The 24,330-nt window shown below is 38.8% G+C and overlaps 1 protein-coding gene across 1 annotated transcript in view; it reads right to left on the bottom strand.

Moving 5' to 3' along the window:
* MTHFD1L (methylenetetrahydrofolate dehydrogenase (NADP+ dependent) 1 like) overlaps positions 1-24,330 on the bottom strand; it is a 246,725-nt gene that overhangs the window by 40,205 nt on the left and 182,190 nt on the right. Inside the window, exon 26 of the mRNA XM_074948613.1 lies at positions 22,114-22,266. Coding sequence (XP_074804714.1) covers positions 22,114-22,266 — 153 coding nt within the window. The remainder of the gene's footprint in view (positions 1-22,113; positions 22,267-24,330) is intronic.

Raw genomic sequence — 24,330 nt, 5'->3', positions numbered from 1 at the left:
CTGCTGCTTGCAAGGGATAGGAGCAGCTGAGGGGAGCCAGCCAAGGGTAGGAGAAATTCTCTTAGAATCTACAAGCTTCAAGTTAAACTCCTCTCAAATTGCATGCGTCTTCAAATCAGTAATTTCCATTACCTAAGCATTCAAAATAGCTGCTTTTTAAAGTGCAGATTTGAATGAGACTGTGGAGTACACGGGGTGGTGTTCTGACTAATATTGCACTGTTTTAGGGTACGTCTTTGAATAGTTACACTTTTTCAAATTTGAGTGGAAACCATACTGCACTTAAAGTCTTAGAACATACTGCTGCTCAAGCCAGGCCAACAGAAGCCTGACTGCTGTTCACAATGGCAGCAATGGGCAGTGCTACCTAGTGGATACAGCACTACACTAGAACTCAGGAGGCTCGATTACTATTCCCAGCTTTACCACTGGCTTGCTGGGTGACTTTGGGCAATTTATTTCACCTCCGCTTTACTTTCCCCATCTGTAAAAAAGGGATAACACCGTACTTCTTACCTCCTTTGTGAAGCTGTGAGATGTATGATGAAAAACACTACATAGAGCTAGGAATTATACTACACTGGCACCTTGGGAAGTAGCAAAACAGACCTCAATGGACAGGTTGTATATCTGTGGCATAATCTGATTTTGAAAAAGGAGACTACAAAAATTGAAATTAATCATCAGATAACTCTGGATAATGCTAAAGATATATGAAAAACATCTAATGCTTAACATTTTGTCATTTTCTGTCCACCTGAGGCAGAAAATTAATGTATTCTTATGGTCCATAAATTAGAAGTATTGGTATTGGAAGTAACTCTTCATATCAGCTATAAAAATAGACTATTTAAAATATAGGGAGTCATAATCCACTCCATTGCTATAAGTTGTTTATGAGATGCCTTATATATATTTCAAGAATACCTTGAGGCACTAGATAGGCATGCTGAGAATCAACAAGGACTCCGGTAATTAAGTAATCAAATATGTTTGAAAGAACAATTGTAAATTCTCCATAAACAGCCACAGTTTTTAACAATAAGCTAAAGTATTATCCAGAAAAGAATCATATCTAATAAGTGAATGCATGAGGAAGATTGGAATGTGTTTATATATTTATTCATCATTCAACTAAAAATGGAAAAAAATTTCTGAGCAAAGCATGTGTGTGTGTATATGTGTATGTATGTTACTATTTGAAGTGCCACAAAATTATCACTATTTGATTACTGGACACTGAGAAAAGAGTATTTAATAACAGAGTAAGCAAATATAAGAAACAAAAAGGTGATATAATAATTAAATCGAGTAATTAAAAGTACACAAAGGTGTCAGGAAGAAGGGTGTTTCAAAAGGCAGAACAGGAAAGATTCTGATTTGTAGCAAATGCAATCCTGGAGCGAATTAAGCAACAAGAGCTTCTGAGAAACAAGGACTATTCAATTAAAATCCACAGCAACAAAATTAACAAAATAAGAACCAGGTGAGCTTCAGCTCCAAACATACATTTGAAGGTTCAGAGTGTTTGGATACATTACTCTCCTTACCCAGAAGTAAAATAATGTTTGCTTTCTCTCCCTCAAAACCTAGGCAAATTAGCATCTTCAAATCTCAAACACAGTACTGCTTTTGCAGGGTAGCAGTTGCACGGTGCATCTGGGACACCTCCGATACAGGAAAACCCCAGTGCATACAAAACCTGTGGAAGCAGCCAGCTAAGACCATACAAATCTGCTAGAGTTCCACCATGGGACTGTATCACTAAATGTAAATTGATTGGCCTATCTGAGGCAGGACTGACACTGGAAAGGAAGGGGTGACAGGAGAAACAGAAAAATGGAGGGAGTAGCAAACAGTACATGTGAGAGTGTGAAGCAAGTTAGGAAGATTGACTTGAGAGAACTGCACTCTGTGGAAAGACAGTGACTGGTTCACAGAGAATTAGGAAGAAAGGAAAGGAGGGGACCAGGGGAAGGACTGACTAGGTTGGGAGGTGAGAAGTAGAATGCTACAGTGCAGAACAAAAGGATTAGGGAGGGACAAGATCTCAAAAGGAGAGTCATCCAAAAGAAGAGCAAAGCATGGAAATAATATGGTGGTAACAATATTACAAGATACTTATCACATCTTAGCTTCCGAAAGCGGAGAAAGTAAATAATTTTAAGTATTATATGTATTTGTAATATGCAAAGGCCTAGAGGCCTTCAGACCGGGCACCATTGTGCTGGATTCTCTATGGACAGTCTCTCTCTATCCTGAAGTACTTAAGGAACCATCTCTTACCAACATGCGCGTAGTTAATTCTTAACCAAATTTGAATGGAGTTGGGAATCAAGATATTACCACACCCAAGAACAGACAGTTCCATGGAATGCAAATTCCACTTGCCTGTTTTGGCATAGGATTGCATTAAATTAGTCTTTTAATGCATGGAGATAGCATGTAGCAATGGAAATTGTGGAATGAAAATATCACCTTTCAAGATAGTGTGGAGGCAGAAACATTTAACATTCTATTTTTCTTTTTAAAGGATAATTTTCTTGTACCATTTTTCCAGATTGTTAAAAGACATTTCAACAACTAGTTCCTCTCTCACTCCCAATCTTCCTATTAACTGTTATGGGTTTATCTGGAAGTCTAATTAACAAGCAATATAATTACATGAAGAATATTAGCAATGTCTTAATGCTGCTGAACACAACCGAACTCAAATGGAAACAGATTGCATAAAAAAGGGACATTTGCAAAGAGCTAGCTCATAGCTGCTGAGAAATCTTTAGTAAAATTAGTTTCAGATTTAAAAAGACCTAATGTCTGGTTAAAACACAACACAATACATTAATGTAATAAAGACTAGTAGGCCTCATTTTTCAGAAGTGCTAGCCACCCGCAGCTCCCATTTGACTTCAGCTGGAATTGTGGGTGCTCAACATTTCTTAATGGTTAGGCAGCTAGTGTGCTGAGACTACAACCTATCATGCTGATTAATATTATTTCATTGTTCCTTTGTGCTTTCCCATCTGTATCCATCTGCTATTTCCTGTTCTATGTTTGTACAGTGCTTAGCACACTGGGCTCTGGGTCCATGAGTGGGGCTGTTAAGGGCTACCACAAACCAAATAAATGAAATAATTTCTGAAAATTAGGCCCAGTGTTTTTTCATTTAAAATTAGGATTTTGTAATTTTATCACAGAGAGCACCAATTTAGATCTCGGATCCTTTTCTATAAAATTACAACAGCCCCCCTGCATTTCTGTGATTTCTTCTGTATAACTACAATAGCTCCTGTCACAGTGTATCTGTGAGTTCTCATATAACAACGTAACCTCTGGGTGCAGCTGCTTTTATTTGCTTAGTGCAAAATTTATGGTCTGACATTTTTGTCTTGCTGAGCCGCATTAGGACTTTTTTACAGGCAAGCAACAAAGCTAAAATGAACTATGTGGCAGGGCTTCCTTTGTAGCTTTTGTTGTTGTTGGTTAACACATAACCCCATCTGTTTAGAATGGAAGATCTCTGCACAAAAGTGAAATGAAAACAGTTTTAATTATTTTTCCATAAATGTTTGATGGTTCATTTTATAATGATGTTATTTTGTGAAGCATTTCAACTTTACTCTGTGGTAATTGTTTCTCCCCCACCTCTGGATCTTTTGTTCTGTGTTTGTATAGTGCCTAGCACAATGGGTTCCTGGTCCATAATTGGGGCTTCTAGATGCTACTGCAACACAAAAACAGCAGCAGCTGTCATCAGCACCACCCTCCTTTTAGATCACTCAGAGAATAGATGAAACATATTTTACATATTTGTCAGTTTATTTTATCCTTCACAGACTCCTAAGTATTATTACCTAGAGCGACAACAGATGTAAGTGACAAGGTAGCAATACCAAAGCAGGCCTCCTGCAGTCCAGCTCTAAAATGTACACTACCCAAGTTCTTTGAATGACTATTAGCAATCAGTAAGAACCCACCCAGGTTTATGCATGCTCAGAACTCTGTGAAAGCAGTGAGGTCAGTGGACAGAGCACCGGATTCAGCAAACTGGGGTTCTATTCCAGGTTCTACCACTGACCTGCTGCGTGATCTTGGGAAAGGCATTCACCTCTCTTGGCCTCTGTTTTCCCTCCCACATTTTCTTGGTCTTGTCTATTTTGGCTGTAAGCTCTTTGGGGGCAGGGAGTCTGTACATTATCTAGAACAATGGGACCCAGATTGCTCTAATACGAATAATAATCATATCATCATGCATGATGCATGCAGTCTCAAGAGGGACAGAGCCAAAATGGAGTTACCAGAAGTACTTCTTTAGGTATAGTGTGTAAGAAGCCTTTCTGAGTGGGTGTCCATTCTCTAGAAAACTCCTAAATTGGGAATTCACACAATTGTTATAACCCTATGGTGCTTCTGACGGGTATGGAAATTAGCTTGAGGGAGACCCCCTGTTCTTCACCGTGTTTGTCCAGAATATCTTCCATCTACTGCATACAGCACCTTTCATCCTGCTTATCCATCATGTTTAAAAAAACCCTCATAACCACCAACTAAACCCCTATGGTCACCTAATAAACTATACATAATATTGTAAACAAAACCCTTAATTTCTGGACTCATCTCACTGTAGCATGGAAAGTCTATATGTCCTAATTTCCTTCTGGATGTTTTAACACCCAACTATTGCCCCAATCCTGTTCACCCACTATGAAACCACCATGGTTGTGTGTGTGGTTTGTTTTTTTTTTTTAAACAAATGCTGCCACTTACGTTAGCCTGTCCTCATGCTCATGAAAGAACAGATTCCTCACTCCTTAGAGCAAAGCAGGCTTATTGGGAAGGAAAATATTTAGAAACTGAACCATGGGTGTCTGACTCATTATATGGGTGAGGGTCAAATAATATTTGCAAATAGTATCCTTAGGCCCAGCCTGTTAGAGCCTAATGCTATAAACTATAAGCTACATATGTATTTCTCTTTGAAGTCAATGGGAGTTGCATACAGAGTAGACAGCAGGATCAGACTCTTCGGTAGTAACTCAAAAATGTTCAGTAAGAGGATAGAAGAATTGGGGTTGGAAACTGGGGGAGGAGACGGAGGGAAAAGGAGTTCAGTGACTTCAGGGAATGGAATCCTGATGCCACAGGTGATTACTGCTCAGGAAAGCAGAGCCAGGAGTAATCTTCTGATCAGTACTCCAATGGCTCGGTCCTTCACAGGCATAGTCGGCAGCACTCCAGTCAGCATACTTCTCTTTTGCTCTGTTTGGCAAGTCTTACAATGCTTGGCAGAGCACAGAAACAATCCTCTTTGAGGCCCTAATGCAAGAGGATATAACATTTAACAGTCATGGTCTAAAACATGGTTACAAGGGCTAGAGTGATAAATAAATCTAGAAAGGGGTCACTGGCCCAATCAGAGAAAGAGAGAGAGACACACACTTTTCTTGTGTATATGCTCCACCACTTCTGCATGCAAAAACTGTTAAGTGCATGTATGTGCACTGGCACACTGTTAATAGTGGGGGTGAGGAAAGTCAGCCCCCTTATCTCTGTCCACTCCCCCTACCAGGGCTGGGGCCGGGAACAGGGCCGTGTCTCCAGAAGGGGGGGACCCGGACAGGGATAAGGGGGCCGAGGCTGGGACCACAGCTGGAGGTGGGCATAGAGCCAGGAGCGGAATCCCGGGTGCAGGGCTGGCAGCCAGGACCCTGCATACGGGGTCAGGAGCTGAGCCCCAGGTGAAACCTGGGGGTGCTACAGCACCCCCCGCACCACTAGTTCCATCCTATGTGTATGTGTCCATTAAAATGAGCAAGTACTGTAACTGAACTCTGTGCAATCCATCAGCATACACATTTTGAATTTTTGACCACAGAGAAGAAACACTTGGTCAGGTTTTGTATGCTCATGTCTATAAATCTAAAAGGGTTTCCCATAAGAGCTTGTGTGTGCTTTTTTACACATTTAACTTTCTCCTGGCTAGAAACCTGCAGTTCTAACTTCTACACAACACATTCAGCATACCCCAAGACCTCTACTTTTGTTTCCATCTTGTTTCCACCAAATTAATTGCAAAGAAATTTTTGCAATGCCAACAGTATCAGCCAATTCTTTTTTTCTTCACATGAAGCATCTAACACCAAAAAGGTTATTTATATCCTTAAATGAAAATTAAAACTGTTTTGAGGCAACTGAAAGGAGAGCATATTCCCATTTTCATATGAAGGTGATGCATCCCTTTTCCTGCCCTCCTCTATATTTTTCTGTTTCCAAAACTGAACACATTCCATTCCTTATGTCAAACTTATTAAAATTATAATAACTATTTCCAGCTGCCATAACAGCTTCAAGAAAAAAAATCATTGTTAAAAACTATTGTTTTCATTACACAAAAAAGACCTAAGGTCACTGTGGAATTATTCTCATTCACTGAAACAAAGCACAATAAAATGAAACAAATGGTGCACTATTTAGTATAGTATAGAGTGATTAAATAATAAATATATGCTGTCATCACATTCTATAATCAGAACCAACTGAGGATAGACAACGGAATGACAAAATGGAACTGGGAATACTGCTGACCTGTCACAACAGCAAAACTGACCCGTTATAATTCAATTACTTTGAAATATGGCATGTACACCAGCATGTCACCCAAACTATACACATTCTTTTAGCAACAGATTCATGCTCATGATTTACATCCCTCTGTATTTAAGGTTATTACAAGGGAATTCTTCACACACCAAATGATGACTGATATATTCATTATATCTAATCTCCAATTACAACCATTTTATGTTCATGGTTTGTACTGCTCTGTTGACAAGTGCAGAGGTTAACCCTTTGCCTCTGAGGGTCAGAAGTTTTCAGCAGTAAGTGCTAATGCAAAAATAAATCATTGTTGAGTGGCAAGAACTTGGGGCCACTCGTGCCAAGGGGAAAACAATAATTTAGTGATATAAACTGTCAAGGTAGTTATTTTTAACCTTTGGTTAAACCTTTTTGCTTTGTAATTTTGTAGGTTAATTTGCTAAATCAAGGGATGAATACCATTGGCTTAAACCAGGCATAATGCAAACAGCATAATGTAAGCTTCCTCACAAAGTTTTGCCAATGCATCTCAATCCTGACCTATGAACTCTGTTGCTATTTCAGGCCTGTACTTCTATTGAACACTTTTAAGGGTATAACTTGACTACAATGGGGTTGCACAAATGACACCGAGTGCACAATTCATTCCGCAGAATCTTTATGACTGGTAATGATGTGCATGAAGTAAAGAGTCAAGGGTGATCTTCAAACCATGTTTAATTTGGTGTTGACTATGTGGTGTAGACAAATGACAAGTAAGATAGATGTGATCATCACCCAGAAGTGAAGATTTAAAAACCCAGGTTTTTAAAGGTGACAGGCTAGTCTACTCCATTGACCTGTCTCACCTAGACCTTTTTTTAATCTCTTTTTTAAAATTAAACAAATATCAGCTCAAAATAGAATTACATGGAAATTGTTTGTGACTAATTACATCTTGCAGCAAGTAAAATGACGTTACCTGCATTCTACTGCTATTCCCCAGTATTTTGTCTTTTTTTATTATGTTCAACACTGAAAGCAAAAGAATCTCAAAGCACATTTAAAATTAACTTTCTTCAGGACCTTTAATTAGTGAATCTATAATTGTGCACTACATAACAATAATAATAATAATAGGTCTCATTCGTTGCCCTGCTCAACAGACCTGTTCCAAGTGTATTCATACTTGCTGATTTTAAAGAACAAAAATGGGGTCTGAATAGTTTGGTATCTTCACAAAAACGTTGTATTGTTTTTATTCCAGTTAGCAATATAGAGCTGATGCAGCTCTGATAGGTAGATTCAGTTTCTTCTTGTGCATCACTAGAACTTTCCAATAGTCACGGCTCCACAATGTCATTTTTTCAGAATTACTTTTCAGAGCAGAACCAAACTTTAAAGGTGATCAGAAAAGCATTTTGTGAAGAATATGCGAGACATCCATAATTTTTTAATTACTATTACATGATCCCCTGCATGTTTGATAGTTACTGCGTTGCTTGCTAAAGGATTACTAAGAGTATGTCTGCACTGCAAGTGAAGGTGTGATTGTAGCCCAGGTAGGCATATCTAGGCTAGTTTTAATCTAGCTAGCGTGCGTAACATTAATAGTGTAGAGGTGCTGGCATGGGCTTCAGTACCGGCTAGCCACCAGAATACAAGCACACCAGGGACCTTGCATATGTAAACATTGCTAGCCCATGCCAATATGACAAGACTACTATTGTTACTGATCCTAGCTAGATGAAAGTTAGCACAGGTATACTTACCCAGGCTACAATCACACCTTCACGTAGTGTAGACATACCCCAAGGGTTAAGTCACTCTTAGGTGGCTTTGCACATCTGTAGGTACCAAAGTCAATGGCTTTAGATAGCTGAATCACCAGTGCTAAATTGACAATATAGATTCAAGGTCTCTGAGATTTTGTCTCTGTCCAAGCTGGGCACCATATCTCTTATTCTGTGAGAAGCCTTTCAGGTACTAAATTTAAAACTAAAAACTTTAGAATCGCTAAAGGAGTATCCCTTATAAATAGAGTAGGAAAGACAGGATCTGCAGAGCAGCAGGTTGAAACTCAGTCCCCAGAAGAAGTTGGGTACCTGGGATAAGATGGGCCTTCCTAAATCCTGAGGGAAACGCTAAACTTTTGGTAAGGCAATATGCATGTAAGCCATTTGTTGTTTTAACCCTTTTCTCTCCAACTGTTATGTTCCTATGCAGAAATAATCGTATTTTATGTTTTGAAGAAGCACTCTGGTGTCGCTGCATTTTCCTACTGTTTACAGCTCCCAATGGGAAGTCTTTTGCAGGTACCAAACTTAGTTGGGCCTGCTAAAGAAACACAGCTGGTGAACAAGGATGCTGTGGCCTGGAGACCCAGTCTAAAAGTGGGGTGAATTGCAGAACTCTATTTTGAGAGAAGTGCAAGCTCTCGGTCTGCCACTTGCCGGGGTGCCCACTGAGAGACAGAGAGAGGTAAAAGGTACAGCTAATTCTGAACTGTAACACATTTAAAAAAAGACGTAGTAAAGAATGCTAAATTCTTTTAGTGATCTGAAAGGTTTAAGATGACACTTAAGTGTTTAAGTAATTTCAAGAGAACTGAATTGCTTCTTAAACAGCTCCCAGAGTCCTGACTCTTTGCTGATTGCTAGCAGTTAGTCAATAAAATATCACAGCATGGTTCTTTTATATTGGAATTGGAAAAGGTTCAGAAAAGGGCAACAAAAATGATTAGGGGTATAGAATGGCTTCCGTATGAGAAGAGATTAATAAGACTGGGACTTTTCAGCTTGGAAAAGAGGCGACTAATGGTGGAATATGATAGAGGTCTATAAAATCATGAGTGGTATAGAGAAAAAAAATAAGGAAGTCGTCATACAAGAACAAGGGACCACCAAATGAAATTAATAGGTAGCAGGTTTAAAACAAACACAAGGAAGTATTTTTTTCATGCAATGCACTGTCAACCTCTGGAACTCCTTGCCAGAGGGTATTGTGAAGGCCAATACTATAACGGGGTTCAAAAGGGAGCTAGATAGATTCATGAAAGATTCATCAATGTCTATTAGCCAGGATGGGCAGGAATAATGTCCCTCGTCTCTGTTTGCCAGAAGCTGGGATTGGATGACAAGGCATGGATCACTTGACGATAACCTGTCTGTTCATTCCCTTTGGGGCACCTGCCACTGGCCACTGTCACAGGACAGGATACTTGGCTTGATGGACCTTTGGTCTGACCCAGTATGGCCATTCTTATGATATACCCTACATGGCACTGGAGCACACTGGATGCATACAGAGACAATAGTTATTAAGTATTGTAAGGTGCCCATCACATTTGTTAAAGTTACCAAATATCCTTATAGGCTGGGAAGCACATATTCTGCATTAACTAGATCTGTTTCCTTTAAGTGACCTAAGATGGTATCACAGTGCAGTGGATTAAATTTCTATCAAGCAACTGCCATTACTAGAATGCCTAAATAAAGAGATGGACCTTACCACCCCTAGCCATGGCAAGGCTAGGGTTCAAACATATTTTTGCTGGGTACTGAATTCCAGAGGTAAGGGGTCAGTACTATTAATACCTTATTTCTCCATCCCCTCAAGATTTTGCCCTAGGGTTTCTAACAAACATTCCCTCTGAGCATAGCTGGCACAGTGAAGCACAGAAAGGAAGAAGGTATCCAACACAACTTGGACAGAAAGCTTTCATGGCAATGCAAATCCTTTATTCGGTGTGTATTTTAATTTTACATCCCAATTCATAAAATATAAAAAACTGTGCAACTAGTTTAAATTGAATTCAATTTTTAAAAATATCAAGTCTGGGCCCATAGCTTGTGTGTCAAGTTTTATCTGGAAGCAAAATTTAATGATGAAATAATAAAGAAAATAAAACCCAATGTTCCTGAAGGAAAATAATGCATATAGTTCTTTAACTATATGGGTAATAACGAGATGCTATAATACATGCTTCTCCACCACAAATATCACTGTACAAGTTTATTTTCTTTGGCGATACTACTAGCCATGCACCATATGTTAGTGCTGGAGGGCAAAGGTAAGGAGAGACAAAGACAATTTTTTGCCTTATCTACCAATTCCACTTCTCAGGAACATTCACTGATTTTTACAGCTGGGTTGGATTCCTCTCTCATGGGACCACAGAGGCAGCTAGTGCTATTAATTACAGAGAGGGCCCTGCTTCTTAGGAGCCCAGCACTAGCTTTTAACAGAAAGATTTTTTTTGCAGACTTCTAAGGCTAACCATAACAACATTAAAGAAGCATTTAACCACACTTTAATGTAGTAATGCAGAACAGGCATTTAAACTGGACGAAAGGGTTAATGTTGGCATGCAGATGAACATATCTCTGTCCCAAGAAAAGAAGAGGGTCGGGAGAGGGAATGTGTCAGATTGGCAGATAGGTTTGTCTTGGAGAAGAGTATTTGGGAGCACAAGAATTGCCAATTTGGGCCAGACGACTGGTCCATATAATCCATTATTCTGCCTCCGTTGGTGATCCATACCAGAGGCTTCAGTGCAAGATATAAGAAACCCTGTGGTGATAATTTATGGAACAGTCCTCCCATTGGGAAAATTTCTCTCTCATCCTGGGCAGTAAGCAGTTGGCTTATGCCTCAAGAATGAGAATATAATGTTTTATAATTTCTTGAAACTATTTTTAAAGAGGTTTTGCCACTAAGGTTTTTCCTGTTTTGGGGAAGGGATCATCAGCAAGAGTAGACAGGAAAGACAAATTGGAGATAAGACAGAAAAGGACATTCTATACTCCATGACATGTTAAGGAAGTGAGTACCTCAAATGTGTCTGCAGATGCCTTTGGATCAATTTTAGAGTGCTTTGTGAAGTTAATCTGGTGCCATATACTGTTGTTCTTCTGGATTTATATGCCTCTGATGCAGTTTCTGATCTATCTTTATGGAACTTCTCTCCCTTGAAGTAGGTTTGAAATTTGGGTATGAGGCTGATATCCTTAAATGTTTGGTCATTTCAAAGCAATTCTTTTGTACATATCAGATAACTAGGATATAGCAGGCCAGAATTTGTCCTATGATTTTGAGTAAAGATTAAATGAATGGGGGAGGGGGGATTACAATTTTTATGATCTGGGGAAGACTTTTCTGGGAGGGCAAATTTTTCTAGTGTTCTAAATTCCATCTTATCCTCATGAAATGAAAGACAGGGCACTTCAATGGAGAAGATTCACAAGTTTGGTATTTCAAATTCTTACAACTAAAAGTCTCATACAGGTAGTCTATCAAGTGATTAAAGAATGATTTTGTAGGTCAAGAGACTGGAGTTTTGTTCCTGGCTCTGTCACTGACTTGTAAAAGGCCTTCCTTAAGCTCTGTCTCACTTTCCTCATTTGTAAAATGGGGACAACACTTTGCCTCATTTGTGAAATACTAAGATCCTAAACTGAAGTGCACAGGATGTAACTATAAAGGTATTATAGTTATAAAACCAGAGTAGCATGAAAATTACAGGAGATCAGTTTCTGGTGTCTCTATATGCTTTGCACACTTAATAAGACAACATGCTTCATTTTTCAATTAAAGATTAAAATAATTTGCCAAATGCACATTCCTTTCCCATAAAACCTCTAATAGAGGCATATGTTTACTATGTACAGCGTAACCTGTTTTTAACCTCACATCTTCTTTCAAAGATTAAGCACAAAATAGTTTTACAACAGGAAATGAGAGTTCATTTCCTGTTTTAACAAGGATAATCCCTTGACCAATAGGCACAAATATTCAGTCCTCTTTATTGTCAATTAGTGCATTATTCATCATATATTACAGAATTTAATGAAGGAAAGCAAGTTGCTGGGAACATTATTAAGTTCAAAATGCCTTTCACCTTATTTATCCGGACTCAATAAAACAGTTCAGTTACAGACTAGCAGCCTCCACCTAGATTCCTGCTAGAGGCCCTTAAATCACTCTTAAACTTGAAATAACATTATATTTCCAAACTCATACATATATACACTACATATTTTCCATATTCATATATAGATAGGATGAATTTGAATAATTTGACACAAACTCCACTCTTTTAATTTCTGGCTGCCCACAAGGGACATATCAGATATTTCTCTCTCCAAATCATATGACTAACAACCATCTGATAAATGGTTTATAGAAAACAAAGAATGATCAGCAAAATAAAAATCCCAAGAGATGCTCTTCCAATAAACTTGACACACTATTTGTACATTCAGTTCTATCTGCCTTCTACAAAGGTAGCACATTCAACATACATAATCACACAGCTTTTAATATTACAATTTCAAGAGAATTTGTAAATTAATTGTTTGAAAATATAGGGCCTAATCTGAAGTGCACTGGAGTCAATGAGAGGCTTTCTAGAGATCTGAATGGGTATCGAATCAGGCCTTTGTTTTCCCCCAAACCATATATGAACTCAAACACACAGAAAGGGTAGGCAGTGCCACAGTGGCAGTCTTCTTATAATGTTGAGCAGTATTGGGATCAGTCAGCAGATTGCCAGCTATAAAAATGCAGTGGCAGAACAGCCTCTTCCTGCTCTGCCTTCAGCACCAGTGAACAAATGCCATACATACATTGTGGGTAAACTGCTCAAAACCCTAACTTCCCATTGCTGGGTTGCAATTCAGTACATGCAGAGTTTCCCCCTTCATGTTATGTTAGTTGCAAATAAAGCTGAAGCCAAAATCTACTGTTTGTTTCTGTCCCAAATGGCACCCCCCATGTGCAGCTGTGTTATTTTCTTGTAAGTCTTTTAAGATATCTGAAAACAAGCTACTAAGCATTATCTAAAGAGTTCCTATGTCCACAGAAGATCCTCATCTCTTTTCTCCTTTTATAACTGCTGAAAAGACAACCTTCTCTCCTGCACTGAGGTTATCATCAATACTTCATCAGACAGGTGAATTAAATGCTCAGAAAAAGCAGCCAAGTTGGTGGGCCTCATTACAACATGATTGTCACACATTATGGTTAAAGTATAACTGATTTTGTAGCCAAGATTTTGAAGCATGGACCTTAACTGTCCCCATACTGTATCAAAACCATGGCTGTAATGATGGTATAATGAGTTCCTCTACTACAGCTTTATTTGTAGTACAGTAACTCCTCACTTAAAGTTGTCCCGGTTAACACTGTTTCATTATTAGGTTGCTGATCTATTAGAGAACATACTCCTTTAAAGTCGTGCAATGTTCCGTTATAAGGTTTCTTGGCTCGCCCTGCTCCGCCCTTCCACCCAGCGATCCTGCTGGGGAGTGGTGTTGGGGGCCTGTCCCACTCCACCTACTCAGCATTCCCGCTGGGGAGTGGGAAAGCCCCCATCCCTGCTCCCTGGCAGAAGCACCGGGCAGGTGGAATGGGGCAAGCCCCCACGCCTCGACCCCACTCCTCGGCTGGAACTTTGTGCACAATGGGGCAAGCCCCCACATCCTGATCCCGCTCCCTGGCTGGAACGTCCGGTGGAGTGGGGCAAGCCTCCGTGCCCCAACCCTGCTCAGCCCCTGCCTCAACCAAGCTTCACAATCATCATTGGTGAATACAGTATTAAATTGTTTGTTTAAAATTATTTAAAACTTGTACTGTATACGTATATAATGACTTTTGTCTGGAAAAAAAATTTCCTTGGAACCTAATCCCACTATTTACATTAATTCTTATGGGGAAATTGGATTTGCTTAACAGCGTTTTGCTTAAAGTAGCATTTTTCATGAACATAACTACATTACTGTTTAGTATAACAGCACTTGACCCGGCCACATTGCCCAGACAAACCATACTAGAACTCAGGTTGTCTGCAATACAATTTTAACCATATTTCAGCACAGTTCACCTCAGCTGAGAACTCTGGATACACAGGAACAAAGTGAAAATGACTATTAATAAAATCAGACTAACTTCATTGTACAACTTGAGCAAAGTGCAAGAAATCCAAAAAAGCCTCCTGCATACATGGTGAAAAATAAATTAGATAGTTAAAATTCTTTCAGTATAAATAATGGTGACTTAGATTAACAACACAGTTGCCTATAACTATGTAATTTACATATAATACATGTTTAATCTGGGGTGGAGAAAGGGAGATTTTAAAATTCAGTGTCAGAGGTGGATTAAGTTAAGTGTCCTAGTTATTGACGAAGGTGAAATATAAGACCCTTTCCTATAAACATGTACCTAATTTAAAAAAAATCCATTTAAATGATTTTTTTTAAAGTGACAATTGTAGACACGTTTCATTTATTAAAAAGAAAAGGAGTACTAGTGGCACCTTAGAGACTAACCAATTTATTTGAACATAAGCTTTCATGAGCTACAGCTCACTTCATCGGATGCAATAAATTGTTTTATTTATTAAAATATTATGTAGAGTTAAGAACCTGCATATCGTCTTTTAACTTCATGTTAGAGCTGCATATTGAAAATCCTTGAAAAAAAGAGACTTATGAAACCTCACAGAGTACACTTGTGATTTTTCAATGCAAGGTATCCTTTGAAGTGTTTAGAGATATGTATAAATACTGTCATATTACAATAATTCTCTTTAATGGGGGTCGTGCCTATAGAGTATATATGGCTAAGGATAGTTCTGCATATACAAAGCAAGAGTAATTCCTTAGTAGAAGCACTTTGAGTGTGACAGCTCTTGGGCACACTGAACTGGGCAAATCCAGGCTCTTTGCTCCAAAGGATTAAATAATCCATCAAGACAAAGGCTTTTTGTTTTTTGCTATGCTAGGATCTATTGTCTAACTTTACAAATTGAACTATTTCCACCTCCTGCCCAGAAACAGTTCTGCAAAGCAGTGACCCAGCTGACTAATCAATCTGCAGAAGTGATGCCCTGGTCTATGCAAATGTTATTTCTCAACAAGAAATTTCTTAGCCGTTTCAGGTTATAATGCACTCTGCTAAACTCACAGATGTTGGACCTTGATCAATCTAAAAGCAATTCAGAATGGTGCAGAGGAAATTCAGTATGTTGTAATTTGTTTTATTGGTGCCCTGCAGCTGGGTTTAGGCTTGATTTAGAATAAAGTTCCCAATTTGTCAGCCTAAGGTGGTGGGTTAGCAGTACGTCTAGCATTAATATCTTCTAAACACGACTGTCAACAGAAAACTAAATATGTACTATTTATAGAGAATGAAAATACCTTGAGTATGTGTCAAGAAATGGTATGTGCCAGGTGATTTTTCCTCTCCCTGTTTTCCAGGAAGATGTATTTTCTATGGTACTATCTCACGGATTTAAATAAGCATTTGCGCAACGACATAACCAGATATAAATGTGTGTGACAGAGAGACATGATTATCTTGTGCCTTTGTTCTTCTCAATGCTTCAGGCAAACAGCAGTTAATGTTAGACTTCATGAAGAAGTCTGAGTTGGCTGTCCTATTAAATACATGGCCCTCTCTCTTTTATACAATTGTTAAATGTCTTAGATTCTTGTGAAGTTTCCGAGCAGCTCTCTCTCAAACCAACTCTACCTTTTGTTTTTTCCCATCTATTTCATATGCTCATTCAAAGAATTCCCTAATAATCAGCAGTGCCGTCTCCACTTCACTGAAAGTACTCTAATCAACTGGTCTCATGACCTCTTCATGGCCAAGTCTCAGGGCCTGTACTCCATTCTCATTATTCTTTCTCTCTCTGTTGCCTATGACACTGTTGAACTCATGTTGGTCCCAGGATATTAGAGAGACAAGGTGGGTGAGGTAATATCTTTTACAAGAGCAACTTCTGTTTTACCTCACCCACATTGTTTCTATGGCATTGTTGGTTATAATTCTTGTCAAACTTAATATGATTTACACTGAGCTTATCTTTCCTTCCAAACCATCCCCTCTCTCCCATTCTCTGTCGTTGTTGACAATACCCCATCCTCTCTCCAGACTCATAACCTGGTGTTCATCCTTGACTCTTACCTCTCCCTTGCCCCACGCATTTAGGCTGAGTCCAAATGCTGCCATTTCTCTCTCTATAATATATCTAGAGTCTGACCTTTTCTTTCTTTCCAGTCAGCTAAAACTTTCATTCAGATCCTATCATCTCCTGCCTTCTCCTCTCTGTCCTACCCTAAATACACACATCACCCCTTCAATTGATTCAAAATGCAGCTGCTGAGATAGTTATGACCACATAAAAGCCCCTCTTTCAATCCTTATTTTCCATTGCATCAAACTTTCATTTCAAAGTTCCATTTCAAACTTCTTGTCCTCACCTTTAAGACTCTTCACCACTCGATCTACGCTAATCTGCTCATCTTTTATCACATTAACTGCCATCATTTGATCAGCGTTTTCAACCTTCTCCTGTACACATCTATATGCTGTCCCTTATACATGGAATATCCTCCCTGAATTAATCCATATGGCCAGTTCCCTCTCCACCTTCAAATTCCTCCCCAAGACCTATTTCTACTGTGATATCTACCGGGAAACAGCCAAACCAATGAGGCTAGCTGGTGTGGTGGTTGGAGACAGCTCATTTTATTAAAACTTTTCAATGTGAAACCACCATGTTATGCAATAGCTAACCTGTGTAACCAGGTGATCTTGTCCTCTTCCCCAAACCTCACTTCTATTTATTTATCACATCTCATTTCAAACTAGATTGAAAGCTCTATAAGCAGGGATCATTTCTGCATCTATGTTTGCGCAGCACAGTGAGGCTTTTTAGTGCTACCACAATACAGACAGCAGCATAATACTTACAGGACAAGATGCACAACTGGCAGATCAAGTGGTGCACTCTTCAGCCCGTTATACTTTAGCCTACAGTCTTCCTGGGCACTGTTTCTTTGTGAGCATGCTAAAGATTGTACTTAAAAGCTCTTAACTTAGATAGTTTGCAAGCTAGTTATAAATCTCACCACCATACACATTTTAAAAGGATAACTCCTCCACACCACAGGATGGCTGGCCCTTTAAGAGGAATTGGGCCCAGACCCACTTGTGACTAATCAGCTGCCTCCCAGCTGGGGTGGGTGATCTTCAAACTATCACCTGATCCCTGGCCTCACAGCTTCAGCTGGTAGGCAGCTGACTAGTCATAGGTGGGGCTGGGTCCAACTCCCCTTAAAGGGTCAGCCACACTAAACATATTTATGTTATTTGCCACAATAATAAGATGCCAATAAATTGTAAATTCACTAGTGGTGTGAAAAATTCCTCTCCTCACAGAGCACTCAAACAGTTTAGACCATTAAGAGGTCTACTCTTAATACCATCCAAGGAATTATTTTAGCATGGCAGACATTGTGGGCCACACCTGGAAATTAACGAGGGCTTTGTAATTCTTATAGCTAGTGTCAAATCAGACAAGGAGATGGGCTGTCCCAAGAATCGCTGCTAGCAGAGTGAGAGCGTATCATTTCACAATTCATCACACAGGTTCTGGAGGTGTTTTTTGTGTGAGGGGGAGGAATAACATTCTGTGACAGGCTGACCTTTCCTCCAGATAGGTCAGTATGCAGCATCTGTGACACTGTAGGGCTTGTCTGGTGCAGAAGGCTGTGCATATTTTTAGTTGGATCTTGCCTTATAAATAACATTAACCTGTATTTAAAAATCTTTATTTAAAATGTGACTTGGGGTGTAAATGTTTCAAGTTCACAGTGATGTTATCAGAGATGAATCACGGCAAAAGTTGGAGTTGTACTATGCCATTAATTGTGAGGTAATTCAAAGTCAAATAAGTTTTCTCTCTCATCCCTTAAAGGAGACACTTTTTTGCATGATTGAAAATACTGTTTCTTAACTGAACCAGACTGCAATAAAAGAAGCTTGCATACTTGTGCAGTATATGGAACAGAGCAACAACAACAAAAGTGGCTTAACTGAAAAGTGAGAAAGTACAAAACTGCAGTGGCTTTCTGAGGGTGGGTAGAATCACATTACAAAATCAAGTAATTCTCCACCCAAGCATTACTAGTGAAGGACTTCACTGGTTTCCTAAACATACTCCAACAGCCTTCCTGCCTCCACTTTGTAAAGCCAAGCAATGATGTTAACAGTCCACCTGTGAGAGTGATGCAGCCCCTGGGTCAGGGTCACAGGGAACTGTGATAAAAGCCATGCAATGTTAATTACATACACCTCTTGTTTTACTGCTGATTTCCTCTGATAAGGCTCAGTTCATTTTTCCTGGAAAGACTTCCATGCTGAAAGGGAAACCGAGCCAACCATAACACAAAGCTAACACTGCTTACAGAATGTGAAGACAACACACCATGTTTGTGTTACACAAGAAGCTATATGTCCCATTTCAATGCTAGGTTAAATATGAATTGCATTAATTTACACATTCTAGTAATACAAGGTTAAATCACTTGTTTGTTATTGCAAATAATTATTGCTGAAAGAGAATTTATTACCTATTTTCTTGAAAATACTCTTTCAGGTTAAGTTTGTTCTTATAGTAGAGAGCTTTGAGCCATGCCAATTAAAGCAGAGTTATAATAAGCTGTTTTCTGTACTAAAGCAATTAACAAAAACAACTGAACAGCTCTTCCACGTTGAAGTGAAGGGAATACCTACAGGTGAAAACCATACTTTAAAACTACAGTGTGATGCCCGACACTTAATTAGTATTAGAATTATCATTGCAGTGTCAATGAGTGTGCTGTGCTATATCATGTACTGTGGAATTAAGAGACTTCTGAACACCTTAAGGGTCTCTGCAAATTAAATATTAGGATTCTTGTCCTTTCCCTAACTGAACCAACAACCAACAAAATAATTTTTAAAACACTGCGTTTCTTCTTCATAATCTAATCCAACCTGATCTTAAAATGGGATGTTTACCCACGTGCTATCTATTTTAAAAACAGTACCATAGTATCTGGTCACTGGCTACTTTGATGATCAAGGTAAAAACCTCCAGCATTCATTCCCTTCTAATTTTTTTTTTGGCTAACCAAATATTTTCAGGTGGCTTCCTTACATATTTAGACTAAGTGGCTATGGAATATTGAGCTGTGCAAGAAAGAATAATGCCTGCAAATCCTAGCGCTCAATGAAACATGCAAATTTGCTGACAGCATAGCACTTCCAGAGCATGGAACATCTGGATAGGGGTGAAAAAGCAAAATGCACAGAACTATCACTACAGTTTGTTTAATGACAATCATAACCTTTAATTCTGTAATGTGAGTGATAACTCTATATGAGTGATCCTTCTAGAAATCTGATTACAGAGCTCCAAAATGCTACTAAAACCAGGAACTTCATAACAGGATCTATATTTTGAAATATACATTTATTTTCATTTAATTACATTTAGTTTGCATATGACTACAAAAGTTTTAAGGAGCTTATTTTATAGGTTTACTTTACTTTTTATATAAAGTAGAAATGAATAAATTAAGAGCCACAGAAGAAATCTTATTTGGACTCCTTAGTGGTCAGTGGATTATAATGTCTTGCTTAACAAGTTCACAAGTGTCAACAAATCTTTAAAGAGGGGCTGTTATGATTACCTTATGTAAGCAATATTAGAAAAACTAGTTAAAAGTATAGTCTATCTGAAAACAATCAAACAACAACAAGAAAAGAGGAAATTGAAGAATTAATATGACTCTTGCATATAATCATGTGATCATTCTGCTTATATGTTACATCCAGCGTCTGTCTATTTAGATTGTAACTCTTTGGACACTTACTCTATGTGTGTACAATAGGGATCTTTAGGCTCTGTTAGAATACAAATACATAATAATAAAAACTGACTAAAAGTACATACAGACACACTGTAGGTTACACATTAAATTGTCCATTCAGTTCTTGATATGAAAAAGATCTGCATGAGAGCACTACATCTCTCATTAAAGACAGAGTGCCTGGCTCACATGTGCCTTTCAAAGTCTGTCCAGTCGGAAATTACATATGCAAAGCCTGCTCCATGACCACCCAAATTTTTTTTCCAGCCTTGAAACGGGCATAACTGCCCCAGATGGGCAAACACTATAAAAGGCACACTTGAGCCCTTATTCTGGCCACCACTGACCCATGGACAACCCTCCCCATGCACATTACTCCAATTAGGCCTAACAGTAATCTGCACAAAACATAGATTTATGCCAAGTCATGGCTAGTATGCACTAAAATGTGCATACCAGGCCTCACTACTAAGCCCAACCCCAGCACATCCTTCTCTGGCAACCTAAAGAGTAGCATTTCCATGAATTTGAAGGAGCACCAGACAGTATCTGACTTTCATTTCCCTGCCTGGCCCTATGTATGTGTGCAATCCAAGCTGAAATTTGGCAGTAAGAAAATAACTTTTAATTATTTCATTCTACTGTCAGTAATTAGAGTTTAGTCTTCTTCATCAAAGTATCAGATGTTATGAGTGTCATTTACTAACTGTACATGGAAGGGTCCAACCATATGATTGACAGCACTTTTAGCAAATCCTAGTAGCTACTGTGCTGCACTTGTGGTGAATGCACTTACCCTGGTCATGTACATAGAAAGCATATCCCCAAGGCCAGTGAGTCCTAATGACACAGTTCCCTGAACTCCAGGACCTCTCCTTCTCAGGAACGACTTCCTTCCTTGCTTCCAACATTTGAATGTTTCAGAGGGAATTTAAAAAAATAAGTTAGATGCTCTCAGCCATTCCCCAGTGTGCTGCCATGTAAGGAAATCATGCTGCGTTCTGGGAAGATGAGATAACACCAGGCGAGTGTTCTCCGGAAATGCAGTAGTGCCTGTGTCCCTTCTCTAGCACCATTCCATGATTCAGCTACACAACTAGTAATAGCTCATGCCATGTGATGTCAGAAGCTGTTCACAACAGAATTTATGGGGCTGTCGATAAGGGCAGCAGCTTCTACGAATCACAACAGTACACCAAATGAAGAAGTGGAACATTACATATTATAAGCCTTGTACTCTAAGCTGTTACTTTGAAGGGATGGGTAGGAAGAAAATGTTTCTATAATGAACAGAGTTACGAAGTTATTCCTAAAAATGCAATGATAGGTTCTTATTAGTATCTTATACTTTATGCAAACATAGTAGAATAGCTGATACTGGCAGATATATTTAAAAATACACACGCAAAGCCTTCAGTACATCCATCCAAATCCAGCAGGCTGTGGATACAGGCTGAAATTTTCAAGAAACTAAGGAAGTCAGGCTTGTAAATCTCATTTTCTGTGTAATTTGGGTGCCTAATTCCCTTAAACTCACTTGAAAATGTCCAAAACACCAACACAAGAGCTACTTTTTCAAATGAAATGTGAAACTCCAGTTGAGGAATTACATTAGCTCATCTTGTCCTACTGGCCTGGAGCCAAAAGACACAGGAGAATAAAATGATTTTTAAAACATGAACTCTCTGGGATTGCTTATATAACAAATGAAAACTCACCTAACTACATATAGTCTGTTGCTCTGAATAGCAAAAGAGAATGTGCTTTCATGACAAATTGTGTTATGAAGAGAGAGAAAAGATACATTTCAAGTCTAATATTTGTCACTCACCGTTCCTACTAATGGGTAGATGAACCCAGCTCCGATGCTGGCCCGCACATCACTAATAGGCAGAATGAAGCCAGTTGGAACACCTTTCCTCTCAGGCTGGTGGGAGAGGGACAGGTGAGTTTTTGCCATACAAATTGGAAGATTTCCAAAACCCTGACAGAAGACAAAGAAGGAAGAAATATTATTTGTAAGGTTATTCACAGATTAATAGAGTCACAGATTCCAAGGCAAGAAGAGACCACTGTGATCATCTAGTCTGCCCTCCTGTCTAACTCAGGCCACAGAACTTCCCCAAAATAATTCCTGTTTGAACCAGAGCCTATCTTTTAGGAAAACATCTAATTCTGATTTTTAAAGTTGCAAATGAAGTCCCTAACCTGCAACATCTTACCTGTTACACATCTTCTTAATCATTTGTTTTAAGATTAAATATAGGCACACAGTTTTCAAACATGTAGACACACTCACGATATTTAAAAGAGATGCTTGATAGAGAAAAGGCTTCCTTTCACCAGAATGACTAAAAAACCGTGGTACAAATAGCACCTATGATATGCAATCTAGGAGTAATTGATGTCTTAGCAGGAAAACGATTGCGATTAACCACACGGAAGAAAGTTTGTACAAATGAAATTTATCTTGAAGAAAACATCATTGATCCATGTGCTGTGGCTTATACACCAGCTTGAAAAATCAACAAACAAATGTTGAGTATATCAGATAAGAAAAAAGTTGAATTTATTATATTCTGTCAAATATAAAATCAAACCTGTCCAATTTTTGGCCCAATTCTCTGGTACCTTGCACTTTGTGTAGATATTTACACTTGTGCAAAGTGAGTCTTAAGGAAATGTCTACACGGTGACGGCAAAGCATAACAGAGGGCTGTGATTTGTAAAGTATTCTGACATATAGTACCTATCTTTAAAATGGGAAACAAGGAAGACCTGGGGAATTATAGACCAGTACTCTAATTTCAATACGTGAAAAGATACTGGAGCAAATTATTAAACAATCAATTTGTAAGCATCTGGAGAATAATACGGTTATAAGGAAAAGTTAGCATGGATTTGTCGAGAACAAATCATCCCAAACCAACTTCATCTCCTTCTTTGAAAGGATTACCGACCTAGCGAATAAGGGGAAAGACTAGACCTTGATTTTAGTAAGGATTTTCACACAGTTCCGCAAGACATTCTCATAAGTAAACTAGGGAAATGTGCTCTAGATAAAATTACTAGAAGATGGGTGTACAACTGGTTTAAAGACTGTTCTAAAAGAGTAGTTAATCAAAGGTTTTCTATCAAACTGGGAGGACACATCTAGTTGGGTCCTATGGGGGTCAGTCCTAGATCCAGTACTATTGAACTATTCAGTACTATTTTCATTAATGACTTGGATAATGGAATAGAGAGTATGCTTATAAAATTTTCAGATGACACCAAGTTGGGAGGGATTGCAAGCACTTTGGAAGACAGGTTTAAAATTCAAAATGACTGTGACAAATTGCAGAATTGGTATGAATTCAACAAGATAAACTTCAATAAAGACAAATGCAAAGTACTTCATTTAGGGAAGGGAAAATCTAATGTACAACTACAAAATGGGGAATAACTGTTTAGGTGGTAGTACTGTTGAAAAGGATCTGGGGGTGATAGTGGACCACAAACTGAATGAGAGTCATCAATACGATACAGCTGCAAAAAAGGCTAGTATGATTCCAAGATGTATTAACAGGAATGTTGTATGTAAGATGCAGGAGGTAACTGTCCCGCTCTACTCGGCACTGGTGAGGCCCCAGCTGGAGTACTGTGTCCATTCTGGGCATCACGATTTAGGAAGGATGTGGACAAATTGTAAAGAGTCCAGGAGGGCAGCAACAAAAATGGTAAAAGGTTTAGAAAACCTGACCTATTAGAAAAAACAGGAAAATACTTAGTCTTGAGAAAAGAAGACCGAGGGGAAACCTGATAACATTGTTCCAATAATGTAAGGGCTGTTCTAAAGAGGATGGTGATCAATTGTTCTCCATGTCCACTACAGATAGGACAAGAAGTAATGCGCTTAATCTGCAATATGGGAGATATAGGTTAGATATTAGGAAAAAAAATTCTAGCTTTCAGGGTAGTTAAGATCTGGAACATGCTTCCAAGGGAGGTCATGGAGTTCCCATCATAGGAAGCATTTAAAAACGAGTTGACAAACACCTCTTGAGGA

The sequence above is a fragment of the Natator depressus genome, chromosome 3, assembly GCF_965152275.1.
Source record: "Natator depressus isolate rNatDep1 chromosome 3, rNatDep2.hap1, whole genome shotgun sequence".
Taxonomy (NCBI): domain Eukaryota; kingdom Metazoa; phylum Chordata; order Testudines; family Cheloniidae; genus Natator; species Natator depressus.
Note: the sequence above shows the minus strand (reverse complement) of the source record. Positions and strands in the feature narration are given on the sequence as shown.